This window comes from Stegodyphus dumicola, chromosome 12, assembly GCF_044657685.1.
Source record: "Stegodyphus dumicola isolate Sdum_Otavi_A_Nest chromosome 12, ASM4465768v1".
NCBI lineage: Eukaryota > Metazoa > Arthropoda > Arachnida > Araneae > Eresidae > Stegodyphus > Stegodyphus dumicola.
The window spans coordinates 94,697,612-94,713,326 of record NC_140779.1 but is presented as its reverse complement, the minus strand read 5'-3'; the positions used below and the strand labels follow the sequence as shown (position 1 = coordinate 94,713,326).

Genomic DNA, 15,715 nt, shown 5'->3' with positions numbered 1-15,715 from the left:
CTTCTAGTTAAACTCCCTTTATTTGAATTAATGAATTCGTGATTCCACGACTCCACAATGCTTTTATACATGACCTTCTTATAGAAGGAATTAGGGATATTGACAAAAGTGTCAATTTCCTGCTTAGTCGCAGTCTTAGCAAGGAAATCGGCTCGTTCGTTCCCAACAACACCTGTATGACCACGAACAAATGAAAATGAAACCGAAATATTTTTATCCTTTAGATTTTTCAGTTCTTTTTGAATCTCAATAATGATATTATTAGAAGAAGAAATACATTTTAAGATCTCCAAGGATGAAAGGGAATCAGTACAAATGAGATAGTCTGAAACAGCACTGTTTTGTTTAGAGACCCATTTGACGGCGAAGTTTAAGCACAAAAGTTCAGCTATGAAAACGGTACATTCATCTCTGATTCTAAATTGAAAGTGCTCAAATTCAAGACCATTTTTGAAGACAACAAATGCGAGACCAACCTTGCCATCAATTTTGCTGCCATCAGTATAGCAAATTACAGGCGAATCATCTACGACTTTATTGCTGAACTGAATAAAATTAACAGCATTTCTTTCTGAAGGATGAGGGAGATCAGATAGAGGTAATATACAATCATACTGAGAGACAGTAGAAGCAGAAATATTTTCCTTATAAGCAATAGAATGAAAAATGGCAATGTCAATTGGAGGAAAGCCAGAAATTGCATAAACAGACTCATAGCTTACGCTACGATATCCACATATGACCCGCAGAAGTATCCGCCTTTGAACACGTCGTAAATATGTATAATTTATCTTCTTCTTGAGCGATATACCCCAGACTCTAGAGCCATACATAATGAAGGGGGCAATTCCTTGTTTGTAGATGAGCGAATGAACGTTGTAATTAATACCGTATGTGTTGCGTGCAATACGACTTAATCCACGCTGTAATTTATCACATTTCTCCGATACATAAGTTAAGTGTTGTTTCCAAGAAAATTTACAGTCAAGAAAAACCCCAAGATATTTCATTTGCTTTACCATAGTCAAAGGGGTGCCATCGAGAGATAACTGAAATGCATCATAGCAGATGTTTCGCTTTTCAATAATCATAACCCTGGTTTTATCAGGATTAAAATCTAATTTAAAACCTTTTGACCAGTTGGAGGCGAAATTTAAACTCTCTTGTGCCTGTAAAAAAGTAGCAGAAAGGTCCCTACTCTGAAAGCAAAACAAAACATCATCCGCAAAGGCTATAGTATCACAACAAGCAAGATTTTACAGTTTTAATAGGAGATCATTAATAATAATATTCCAAAACGTAGGTCCTGAAACAGAACCTTGAGGGCAACCCCTTTCAAGGTGACGAATTGCAGAAGCCGAGCCCAATTGCAATTTGGCCGCCCGATCATTTAAAAAATCAGCAGCAAGTGAAAAAATATTCATTAGAAGTTCCACTTTTTTTAGAAGATTGAGAATACAAGGCCACCACGCATAGTCGAAGGCGCTCTTAATATCCAAAAAGACCAAAATAGTGTGCAAGTTTTTCTTTTTTCCTCTCTGAACAATTTCATTCAAGCGTAAAAGAGCGTCTTCAGAACTTTTTTGAGGTGTAAAACCATACTGATTACCAGAAAGAAGGTCTCTATGGCGGAGATACCAGCAAATTCTGTTAATAAAAAGTTTTTCCAAGCACCAAAACAGGAAGTAAGCTTATACACCTAAGGTTATCTAGGCAAGGAATCCTAGACTCATTTCCTTTAGGAATAAGAATTACTTGAGCATGTTTCCAAACACGTGGGAAAATGCCAACATTTAAGCAAACGTTAAAAAGTGTATGGAGAAATTGAGGAAACATTAAATGAAACTGTTTAATAATCTCGTTCGAAATAGAGTCAGGACCAGGTGATTTATTTGGTTCCAGCATAGAAGTAACTGTATTAACTTCATCACAAGAAAACATAAAATCTACAAAAGAAGAATAAGCAGTACGCGCAGCTTGACGGTATTCCTTATGCAAATCATCATCATTTTCCTCTAGATCCGAGGGGAAAGATTTCTGAAGCACAGCAGTAATTGTCTCTTCTAAAGAGTTGGTTGTCTCTCCAGTGGAAAGACAAATACCAGTTATTTCAATTTTTTTCATGAAATCTCTTTTAACTCCATACGTGTAAATCTTTTTCCATACATTGCGAACATCAATGGTCGAAAGAAATGTTTTCCAAGACTGAGATTTAGCATCGGCAAGCTTTAGATTGTAAACTTTTCTATATTCAAGATATTTACTTTTATAAAGTTCTCTAAGAAATATAAAAATAAGGGTATAATAAAAGTAATTTTGTAATAGAATGGAGCTTAAATAGTTTAAAAAGCTTAGATATTTATTTTCAGTCTGTAACATTTACTACTAAGTATGTTTACTTCATTTTAGGAAATAAAGGAAGTATTATAATCGCGAAAACTTTCGGGTATCATATTTTAATCGAAATATCTATTTTGATCGTTCCCGAAGCCATCTGGACGATTTTTCGTAAGACGTCTACACGTATGCCAGAATAAGGTATTCATGTTTCCAAAACGAATTGGAATATGGATTCAAAGAAGATTTTTTTGTGACGCCTGTACGCACGTACGAATGAATATATGTATCTCGCATAACTCAAAAACGATTAAACGTAGAACGTTCAAATTCTGTATATGGGACTGCTATAAACCTAGTTCTACAACTCCCTCTTTTATAAACCAAATGTGCATATATATATATATATATATATATATATACATATGCACATTTGGTTGTAATGTATATGTATATATATATATATATATATAGTATATATACTATATATATACTATATACTATATAGTATAGTATATATATAATTGTCATAATAAGAGCAACGGCGCAATGCAGAGAAGTTATTACGATTTTAGAATAGAGAGGAAGAATTAATGTTTATAGTTATATTATAATTTTGATTCATATATTTTTATATTATATATATATATATATATATATATATATCCCTTTACTTGGCTTAAAATTGCTTACCAGCCTTTCGTTTCGCAGTCGTTTGTCTTATTCATATACTTTCAGCTGCAAAAAGTTTTGAAGTGACGAAAATGTTTATTTTTCGGAAGTGTCAAATTGGAAAAAAATATTTTGCACAAATAAAGACATGTAACTGTTATTGTGATCTTCCAATTCGTATACTTATATCTGGAAAAGCTTTATACTCGTTAAAATAATTAATATTATAAGAAGTTTGACTACTGTACGACAGAAAATGACTAAAATATTTAATTTCAAATATGTAATTGTTGATGTTATTTTCAACTTGCCTTGAGGAATCGATTAATGAGGTTCGAACAATCCAAGAAAGTACGTTTAAATCAAGTGCAGGAAATAATGTGTTCATAATTTAATATGTGTAAAAGGAAGTCATGTGGTATCCACATCAGGTGTTTTATATCTATGGCTTTTATTTTATTTGTTCAGTAGTTACTAAATGTTTATTAGTAAAAACATTATGAATAAATAAACAGAATATTTCTTTAAGTAAATAAGGATATGAAAAAGTGATCTAAGAATTTTGAAAAACCGCGATCTTTTACTACTTGAGAAGAATCAAATGATTTTCTACATGGGATGCAATAAACAAGAATTTAAGATATTTATTGCATAATATTAATTATTACTTAAATATTGCAAAATTATGTTTGAATGGTAATTCTGCATTTGAAGTACATTTCATCTGTTTTTATTCCGATGATGGTCATCGTATCGATGAGAAAAATTTAAAGAAAACAGTGCACTTAACTATTTACATAATTTTTAATATTTTCCTTAAAGACTTTAGGCGCTGTAATTATATAGACGATAAATAATTTTTCAAATAGCAGCTTCTTTTCAATTTTTTGACGGCTTCCATGGCGTTTCATTCGTACATGTTTCAAGTGGTCAAAGGTATATGTATATTTAAAATTATGTAACATATTTTGTTTCGACTAAAAGAAAAAAGCGCTTTTGGGGGATTGAAGTTTTTTTGATTTACACATGTCAAATAATTCTTGCTAATTGAGGTATGTGGGGGAACCTATGTGATCATGGGAAAAAAAGGCTAAAAGTGATTTAAATTACGTTAAACTAAGTCATCTTTAAGAAGTAAGTATGTATATACATATAATAAGTACTTCAAAACAATATTTTCTGAATAATACCTACGCCTGTTAATTATGGATTTCCTAATAACATCTTTTTATGTAATACAAAGAAAGGCAAAATTTCGATTCTAGTAAAAGATATACTATTAAATAAGAGTTATTTATCTTAAAGTAGCACTTAAATTCTGAATAATCGCAGAAAAATTGTCGAAAAATTTTCGCGCCATCTGGCTTATAATTGGAAGTAGCAGAACTAAGATCGAATTTTGAAGTATAAGTATTTATTAATAATTCCAACAGTTGCTTAACCTTCCAGCGGGCTCGCGTATGTGTGACATACACTAGATTTTAATTTCGCATTTTTTTCGTAGACCAGAAGGCGCTATGACCGCGTGTTCTTGGCTATTCTCTCCTCTTCGTTCGCCCTTCTTTCAGTCGTCTGCTGGGTTTTGAGGGGTTAATGCGAGTCTGCAGATTTACTGTTTGTATTCCAGAAATACGCGCGACCGTTGAAGTAAGTTTTTGATATATCTAATTTCCTTTTTTATTATAGAAAATCTTTATTCTTTTGCATCTAAATCTTATAATTTTGTATAATTTGTGTGCATAATTACTTTTAATGATAAAATAGAAGCACTATATGCGTCACATACGCGCGACCATGTATGATATTTTTGTTCTTTTCTTTTCAGTTATGGCGAATAAAAGTAAAATACTCGACATGAATGATCCGAAGGATCTTGAGATTATAAGAAATATGCTTTTATGTGACAGTGATGACGATGAGGACATTATTTTAGATGAAAGCATTACAGATGAAGAAGAGCGAATTTCAGAAAAAGGTGATTCAGAATCGGAGATAAGTGCAGAGGGCAATTCTGAAGAGGGAAATAATGATGATAATTCTTCCGAAATGTATATAGTTCATAAAACAGAAAAGTCATCGATTCATGGACATGGCATAAAAAGAAAACTAAACGAGCGCCTCGTAACATATGTGTTCATGTTTCTGGAGACATCGGTGAAGCTAAATATCTAACAGATATTTTGGATATATAGAAATGCCTCTTTACTGATAGTTTGATAGAAATCATCGCTGAAGATACGAATAAGTTTATTTCTTCTGTGAAGTCTAATTATTCTCGTATAAGGGACAGCAGAGAAATGAATGGGCAGAAATAAGCTTATTTAGGCTTACTTTACTTAGCTGGTATTTATCATGGTAACAGAGTTCTGGAATCTTGAGGAACTGTGGAGAATGGAGGTATTTAATGTAGTAATGAACTTGAAGAGATTTTTGTTTTTACTAAGAGCTTTACGGTTTGATGACATAAACACAAGAGCGGAACGAAGAGAAGTCGACCGCTTGGCTCCAATAAGAAACATTTTTGAAAAGTTTGTCTCTAATTGCCAGAAGTGCTATTCACTTGGAGAGAATGTCACAGATTGTCTTTTTACGTAAACAACAAACCACAAGATGTTGTAAAAAGGTTGACAGAACCTATTGATAACACTGGAAGAAATGTAACCACAGACAACTGGTTTTCAAGTTTTGAGTTAGTACAAAAAATAGATGAAAAAAAATTGTCATTTGTAGGTACTTTGAAAAACAATAAACCTCAAATTCCGGATCAGTTCAAGCTGGCGAAAACTCGGGAACCCAATACGAGTCTTTTTGGATTTAGAAAAAAATATGACACTTCTCTCCTATGTACCCAAACGTTATAGAAACGTCATCTTGATTTCAAATCTTCATGATGACGTAGCAATAGATGAAAATACCCGAGACCAAAAAAAGCCTGAGATTATCACATTTTACAATCGTACCGAAGGAGGTGTGGACTCTTGTAGTTTTCTTCTCTATGCTGAATATAGCAGCAATCAACAGCTACATAATTCATTCAACGAATAATAGTGAAAAATTACTTAGAAGATAATATCTGCGAAAGCTAGCAAATGCTCTTGTGAAGGAAAACGTTGAAAGAAGAATCCCTAACTCTCTTCAAAGTGAGCTGAAATTTAAATTGTTGAAACGAAAAGCAGAATTAGCTGTTGTTGAAGAAATGACTTCTGGGAAAAAAAGACGCAAACCCTGCCAAAATGACAAGCATACTGGAATTACGAGGTTCAGCTGTGAGATTTGTTTAAAATTCATTTGTCTAGAGCACTGTAAACATATTTGTTCAGACTGCACCGATGCAATGAAGTGACTATGAAATTGATTTGTTATGTAATATTTAATGTGTTTTTCATTTACTGATTAAAAATATAAAAGTTCAATTGAAATATTGGCAGTTTAAATTTGTTTTACTTTCAAGTTAGTTTGATAAGTCTTTAGTCCATTTTATATTGTTTTTATTCTTCAGACTAGTTTTATTTTCCTTAATTTAAAGTTAATATTGTTTAACTCAATTGTACTTATTAACATTTAACTATTTATAAGCTAATTTTAATATTTTTGCTCTGGAAAATTTATTTTTTATAATAACGTATCTAAGAAATACGCGCGACCTTTCTTGTTGGTGCAGAAGGCGCCCCCGCTGGAAAGTTAAATTGAAGCGTAAATTGAAGAATCAACAGAAGTAAAAAGTATGATAACATTAGGGCAAATAAGTGACTTTTAATGCACATTCAAATTAAATCAACTGTGGAATGGGAAATTACCATAGCCTTGTTTCAATCCTGGCTTTTCTCAACTAAGCACTCTCGAAGAAATCGCAACAGGCAAAAAACTTTGCCCACATGTTCAGTTGCAACAGCAAGCTGCTTAAAATAAATAAAGAAGCAGTGAGCTTAAACTGTAAAACGCTAATGGAAAAAAATTAAAAGTAGATGCTTATTTATGCTTTAAACTAAATTGCATTATGGTCGAAGTTGAGGAGAGAATAAGTTAGTGAAAATCCAAAATAAAAAGATAACTATATTAGCTTTCAAAACGCCCACCTGATAGTTATAACTTAAGGGAAATATACAAGACCAATGAGTATACATCCATTGAAATTCAGTAATTTTTTTAAATTGTCTTCGAGAAATATGAGATGATCCTATAAAACCTCAAAAGAGTTAACGACATTTAACATTAAATCTTTCCTAATTCATTAGAGAACTTACGTTATTTTGATGCGGGAGACGTGAGAAATGAGCAATGTCCTCACCGGGACTGGAATCTGGACCTCTTGTATACGCGCCGAGTGTGCTACCGTTACACCGCAAAGGCATACAGGAAGGAGGGAGAAAATGCCTTATATACTACCCCTTTTAAAGGACAACTGGAGATTAGGGGATTGAACAAATCTTGGTGGTGAAGAATCATCATAGAAAAGCCGAAATATTACTGTAGTGTAATAATGTGCGTATTTTACCTAAAGACTGTAAAAGATATACCTAGCAAAGTATTTTCAAAACGACCGTAGTTTTTGGAAGATGTTGATATATTTATACATTATTTAACACTTTGACAGCAACGTCTTTATAAGAAAATCTTCTCTAGGCTACCAGCGCTGCTATACCTTGTGTTAATGGTTTCCGATAAAAGGAGTTTAGAACTTCTAGATCGAAACGTTTTGAGATATTCATTCAGTTTAAAATCTTTCCTCAGGAACGAAGTATCTAAGAAAGAATGTGACATTCGAAGATTATTTCTCCTTTCCAAATATGTTTTCCTGTAGTAAGAAAAAAAATTGAAATTCTGTGTTAAAATTGATCTTTTTCTGTGTATAAAGTTTTTTCTGTGTATAAAAGAAAAATTAAAGTGTAATTTTTAAGTGAATCTTATAGCAGTGAAGAATAAACCTGTTGCGAGGCTTATAAAAATCTGAACAGTAGAGATGAGGAATAGTCGAGAAAAGATAATTATAAACGAAACTAGATCTTCAGCTTCTGATTCAAACACTGATTAATGCAGTGGTATAGATACTGTTGATCGTATTTTATGAGAATCGGTTGTTTAGGAGGAAAGTAAAGTTGATACACAAGAAAGCACAATTCAATTTAGTGATCGAAATGAACTTAATTGTCGGCAAAGATTATTTTCGTTTCTTTTTTTAACAATCAACAACGATTTTTTTTTCAAACACCTACTTTACCACTTAAGTACTCAAAAAACTGTCATTCGAATACAGATGACACTATCTAATCAGAATTTTTCCCAACTCCCAAATATGGGTGACGCGGCATGATCAGAATTTTTACCGTCACCCGAATGCGGTTGACGCGACAGTCACAGTGTTCGTTAAGAACACATTTCTTAATATTGTACTTTTATGGTAAATGGCAGGTAGTATATTTTCTATTTACGCAGTGAAATTCGTTTATGATATTAATCCTATCCTAACTTTATAAACTCCAAATATATTTAGTTCCACCATCCAAGGTAGGTACTGGTAGTGGTAGTTCGTTTTCTGGCGCAAAACCTTAAAGGCTATATGCGCCGTCACCATCCAAGGATATCCGTCTCATAATTTCAACCTTATAATTGTTCCTTTACTCATAATTCTTTCCATATTAATGACTCTTTTGGCAAAGATTCGTAATAAGTTGGGAGGATTATTCTTACTATGCTATCTGTATAAGAACTATCTGTATAAGAACTATCTAGCATTCGACTGCTATCTGTATAAGAACCGGCGTGACTTCCTGGAAGCATTTTGAAGCGAAATTGACTCATATTCATTTTACATTATAAATTGCGAATAGAAGATTAACTATACTATGAATTATTATACATTGTTAACAAATATTATTCAAAAAATAATTTTCGTATATTGAATTACTTAAAAACAAGAATTTGAGTTTAAATGTTTTGCTAGTAATAAATCTTTTTTGCCGTACGTGAATTCAGGAAAGCTTTCAGACGTTCTTCTTGGTAGCATGAAATATGGGCTATACAATAAAGAAACTTCTAGCTTATCTAAGATTATCTAAGAGATTTACAACTAACACATTCGACTGCTGGTGACTGGTGATTTACTATTTGCTTTTCATTTTTTAATACAATGTATGTAGAATTTTCTACAAAATTTATTTGATTTTTCTGAAATATTTTTCTATACATGCAATTCCAACCTCAAAATTTCTCCAAATTATCGTGAAAACTTCATATGACTACAATTATGAAAATGACTACAATTTCAAAATCTGTGTGGGTGAATTACATAAATATAAAACTTAAATTTAGTTTGGTTTGGTACGATTTTTTTAATTATGGCAAAGCACTCTAGGACTATCTCTTAAAGAGGTCGGATGTCTTCGTTGAGAAATTTTCAAGAGAAACTTTCTCGTATACACGTTACATATGAGAAAAACCATGAAATCGCACATGCAGTCAACTCGTTCGCCGGGAGTCAAATCTGGAACGAACTACCAGTGTTTAACGAGTTTTACCACTACGCCATTAAAATTCTCTTTAGTACCCCACAGAATAAAAGGTCCAAATAGTAAAATGCTAGTTACATTTTAATAAAATTAAAGCAGCATCTTCTATACATTACTTAAAATTTTTTTGAGACCTTAGGAATTAGTATTAAAATTAATTAGGTTAATTAAAATTAATTAAAGGGTTGGTTCAAACATAATCAGTAATGCTGTTTTAGCAGAAATATAAACTTAATTGCCCAACCCAGCCCATGTACAACGCTTGATAACTTCTTTTTGAAATCATTTAGCAAAACTTATTCAGAAGTAATCTATGCCAGTAAATTAGTTCTTGAATATATCCGCAAGCATGTGAATATTTTACTGCTTGGACTTTTGCTGAAATTTCTTTCGCAATATCCTCTACCTTATTCTGAGAGACATTGTTACTGAAAGTATGCATCTCATTTTATATCATTCATCCATTTAGCGTCATTATATGCGAAAATTAAATCTGCAACCTTCTTTTTCAAACACTCTGTTTTAAAGTACTTAAAAACGTTATATGAGATGAAGATTAAAGGTAATTTATATGCTGAAAACCTTTGTCGAGCATGGATTTGTAGAATGCGGTTTCGTATACGCGTTAAATTAATACTTTCCATGTAATTTGGCCCAGCGCTAGAATTTCATTCATATTCAGCGTTCATTCATTAACATGGAATGCTTGCTGGCATCACAGAAGTTACCAATAATTTTAAAGGATTTCTATGCACTGAAAGCGACGCTTAAGAAATCGTACAAATTGCAAAAGCATTTAGAGGTGAAGGATTTTCAGATATAGAAGAAGGAGAAGTCAATTAATCGAGAAATAAGGAATGAAGAAATGGATGATCACCAGCTGACAGTGAATGTTGTGATAATGAAGAAAATAAAACGCCTTTAACTTCCAAGAAGTTAAATGAATTACTTAAAAAGGCCCAGGAACTGTCTGACTCTGCAATAGAGACTGACTAAAATAAAGAAATAAGAAGACGCTTTATATGATGGACATTGAAAAATATTGCGCTTTATACCGCAAAACATTTAAAGAGCTGCGTCAGCCATTGTCCTAAGAAAATATCTCCCAACATTTTTTTAAAAAATATTGTGTCATTATTTATTAAAACAGTAATAAAATCATGCAATTAACATTTGTTTCTTATTCTTTCATTTTAACTACAAGAAACAATTGCGTTACTTTAAACCATACTTACACTTTTAATCTTAATTATACCTAACACAATTTTTTTCATATAAAGTGAATTTGGCGGAACGCGATTTTGCCATACATGCGATGTATTGATGATGTAAACATCTCATCCGACAAGGCTTAGTGTGCAAAGAAAAAAAAAGTGAAAAGAACTGTGAAAACAATTTAGATATTGCAAATTTAGATAAATAACATTTTGTACTTTCTAACATGGATCTTCTTTAAATAAAATCTGTAATTCGAGAGTATCAACAAAAGAAAAGGATTTCAATTTCCAATCTCTTTAAATTTTACTAGACATACTTAAATGTGTTCTTTGTTAGCAGCATCTTTAAGAAAACATACTTGAATTTTCATCTACAGTACATGCACGTAGAAAAATGGCAGCAGATTTAGGCTCTAAAATGTTGTTTTTAGATAATTTGTTTCGACAGACGATTTTATTTAGATGAATTTTATTGTTATATTGTTGTAAATATTTGTAACCATTTTAAGGTTTTTAAACGCATATTTTTTCGGGCTTGTTGCAGTATTTAGTTTTTCTACTTCTTTATTCGTTATTTTCAGAAAAGTAATTTTATATCTGCTTTTGTGTTTTATATTTTTATGTTCTTTTGCTGTATAAAGTTGTAAATCTTTTCTTCCGAGTGCAACGGCTTTGGAATTGTAAAAATATTGAAATTGGAACTCAAGATAGGCAGTTACGTTCTTAAAGAGCTTCGGCAAAAATTTTTGTCTCCAAGTTGGCGACTTTTTGCGATCTGTCGCTAACATGGCGACTTTCTGGAAGATTCCTGAAGACTTATTTTTGAAGCTCTATAGCTGTTTCTTCCAGCAGTTTCCAGATCCCCTGCTGCAGCTACAAATGCAGGTCGGAGAGCTAGAGACTTCAATTGTGAATCACTTGCGAAATAATTGTGAGACTTAGCGATTAATTAAACTACGATTTGAGGGTTTACCCTGAGAGTGATTTGAGGAACTTTTAATTCATTTCTTGCGCTAAGAAGAATTTACTAATTACCCACGTTCTCCGCTTTCTTTCGTTTATTTTTGACCATCATTGTGATGTGTGTATTTTGTAATTCGAGATGATTTCTTGCGTCTATTTTCCACAAGACACTTGTGTCTATTTTTCTGATACCTTTTTTAAATTTCTTTCTGCTTACCTGGATTTATTAGTTAAGAAACATCAGTGATCTCGTAAAGCCAAACAATATACTATCTAAACTCAATAGCTATTAGTACATCCTCTGTATCGCCGAAAATTGTATAAATCTCAATATAGTAAAACAGTGTATTTTCTGCAGGTTGTTTAATGAGCAACAAGCCAGTATTTAATTCAATCAAATAAATGCAATAATTCATTAAAATTGAAAGATACAAAAATTAAACTAGTGGGCCTTTTGGGATACACCACAAGTTTCATTTTCATAGAAATATATTTTAAGTTTCTATTAATTTGAAAATTAGAATTTAATGCTCATCTATTTATTATTTAAACTTTATTTCGCTTTTTTAATGCTGTTGCATACTATATGTTAAAATAAGACATGTAATTTATATTTAAATGTTAAATATACATTATTAAGATACGAAAATAAAATTTTCACATCTATTTATCTTGCAGTTGTCAATCAAAAATATGAAATCCGCTTATCTGATGAATTCGTATTGCGTGGAAATATAGCGCTGCTCCGATGTCCAGTTCCAAGCTTCGTCAGTGATTACGTCAAAGTGACATCATGGGAAAGAATAGATGGCTTCCTAATTACTCCAGGCATTATAAGCGGTAAGTGTTTAAACGTGTTTCGTAACTACTGCCTTGAATCATATGCAAATACTTCTGATAGTAATGTCACTTACTTTGATTCTTCTCCGCATTACTGGAACTGAGAGCAGACAATGGAGCTGTCAACTGACCTTTTGAAGAAGTTATATTTATCTTATTTTAGATGACCATAAATAATCTAGCTGCTTATTTTATTAAGAAATGTATTATCACTGTAATTTCTACAAAATGAATACTTAGAAAAGATTACCGTCATTTCTCTTTTACTTTGTACGAAGTAAAGGAAGCATTGCAATCGCGAAAGATTTCAGTTATCAGATTTCAACAGAAATATTCATTTTGACTGTCCCGGAACCCATTTTGAATGGCATCTGTAAGCACTGGCAGAATAAAGGACTTTTTTATTTCAAAACGAATTCTAAAATCTATGCAAACTTGATTCAAAATGGGATTTTTCAGTATGTATCTTACATAACTAAAAAATAATTAGTCGTAGAGCATTAAATTGTGTATACTGGACTGCTATAGCCAGTTACGAAGTTCCCTTTTTTATTGCAATTGGCAACACCAGAAGTATATATATGCCTACACGCAGGAAAAAGGAGTGAATATACCAGCTTAAAAGTCTTTACCGGGCTTTATTTTCGTAATCGTTGCTCATAGTCATGTACTTTCAATTACAGAAGTATTTTATATGACAAATATATTCATGTTTTAGGAATGTCACGCTTAAATTAATTTTTGAGTAATAACGAAATCTAACTTTTAATGCGGTGTCCTTGTTTCTATACATGTATTAGGTAAAGTTTTATACTTAAGAGAAAATAAAAATATAAGAAGTTTGATTCCCGTGTGACAAAAATTGTGCAGGATAATTTCAAAGTCCGTCGTTTTTGATGGAATTTTCAACACGTTCTTCAAAACGTGTATATATTTTTTGTATATCAATAAATTTTTCCATGCAAACAAATAAATTAAATGGCCAATTAGAAGCAAGGAATAATGCAGAGAAGATTCCCCATTCCCTATTGCTCTGACCTTCTTTGTGTTTGTATTGAAGATTTAAAATTTCATTAAAAATTTTTTCTAATAGGTAAAGTTGTTTAATATAATAGTTTTATTATATTATTTACCTGTTGAAAGTCGTTACAAAATCATTTCTTAAGATTGCTTAATAATTTTTTTCTTGTTTAATCAATATATAGCTCATATACAGATATGGTCACTAATATACGGGTGACACGGTCTGTTCAGTACAAGTGCCATGGCTTGTTCAAAGCAATTGAGGTGTAATCCGAATTCAAGTGACAAGGCAATCCAAATTTTGAAATGTCTACGTATCAAATGGAGAGATTTTATAACTATAGAGAAAAAGATGTAGCAGTCTAAGATTTCATTTTTCGAGATACTGGCTGTCAAAATTTAGCTAAGGGTAGAAAGACAGTTTTCCTGTGATTTGTCTTAAAATATTCCAAGTCGATTCCTTTTGCGAGCGAAGCTAATCTTACTTGCGAGGCATAGCATTTGGAAAAAGTTACGCGGCAATAGATTTAGCTCTATATGTACACTGCGTGGAAAAAAAAAGGGGGTAGGGGGCAATTTTATATCTCTCGTTCCGCTGGGCCGATTGACGAAATTCAAATTGCGTTTTCCATGTCTCGAAAACGTGACTTAGGTTATATATAGCTTTGTTCTAATGTAGGTATTTTGACACAAAATAGAATTTTTTCTGAAATAACATACTACCTTTTTTCCATAATTCTATTCTACTACTCGAATTATACCTAAATATTAAATTTTTTAAAATTTGGAACGAAATTTACGGAGAAATTAAAAAAATTTAACTTGGCGCATTTTTTGCAGTTTAAGCCAAGAATAATGGCGAACTTCTATTAATCTTCCAAGAATAATGGCCACTTGGCGAACATCTTAATATATGGCAACTTATTTTCCTTTCCCTTCTATTGTTCAGGAGCGGAAAAAGAGTCATATTGTTCCTATCTTTTTACATTGTGGATGAGCGTAAAAAACATCACATCGTATCCTGCTTTCAAATAATTTCAACAAACTGCGTAAACCACATTTTCGTTATTATCGCTTTCAACAAATGTGCCAAATTTCACAATGCGCCAATATATACGTATATCATCGAAAATTTTGAATAGAAAGTTCTAAATTTTTCAAGGTATGCTTAGCAATACATCTACTTTAAGATGATTGTAAATATTTTATAGGTAGTAATTCAAAATCTTTTTCGTAAAATTTATGAAGAATATTTAAAAATACAAATTTTAAAAAGAAATAAAAATGGATGAAATTTATTTTGAATGAACCTAAATTTCGAACCTTGTAATAAGGAATGAAATAAGTTTCATATAAAAAGAGATATTAATAAATACATACGAAACTGAATTAACATTGAGAAGCTAAGTTTTTAAAAACTACTCGTGCGATTTTTACAAAACTTGGGAGTTTGGTATAATTTGAGTCGTAGAATCGAAATATAGAAAAAAATGGCATGTCATTTCAGAAAAAGTCCGATTTTGTGTCAAAATACCTATATTTGAACAATGCTACATATAAATGTAATACATATCCTAAGTCGCGCTTTCAAAACATGAAAAACGCAATTTGAATTTCGTCAATTGGCCCAGTAGAACGTGAGATATAAAAATGTCCCTTTTTCTTTTCCCCGCAGGGTACTTGTATATGTCAAGTTAAATTGATATATATTTCATATATATATTGATTTGGGTCATATTTTCCTTAAATTTTACCTTAAAAGAAAGTACATGTATTTGTGTATTTTATTTATATCACTTAACGTTCACTTATAAAGAACACTTTCAAACATATCAAGTTTCTTCATATATAATTCCATCTTATATTTGCATAAATGTTGTATTATTTCGCAGTGTATTATTCACAAAACATTTTCCTAATATTAACTGTATATTATTTCCCTTAAACTTAAAATATAATAAAATACATGTACTTTGCTTAACATCATGCATTTGTGTATTTTATTCATATCACTTAACATTCCTTCGTGTAGAACACCTTCAAAAATACCAAGTTACCTCATCTATGATTCCATCTTATAGTTGCATTACTATTGTATTATTTCGCAGTGTATTATTTATAGAAATGTTTCCTAATATTAATTGCATATCCTTTCGC

At 31.6% G+C, this 15,715-nt stretch overlaps 1 protein-coding gene across 2 annotated transcripts in view; it reads left to right on the top strand.

The window, feature by feature from the left end:
• LOC118186257 (cell adhesion molecule Dscam1-like) overlaps positions 1-15,715 on the top strand; it is a 1,080,749-nt gene that overhangs the window by 364,959 nt on the left and 700,075 nt on the right. For both annotated transcript variants that reach the window (XM_085806701.1, XM_085806700.1), the window contains exon 3: positions 12,374-12,535. In XM_085806701.1, coding sequence (XP_085662827.1) covers positions 12,374-12,535 — 162 coding nt within the window. The remainder of the gene's footprint in view (positions 1-12,373; positions 12,536-15,715) is intronic.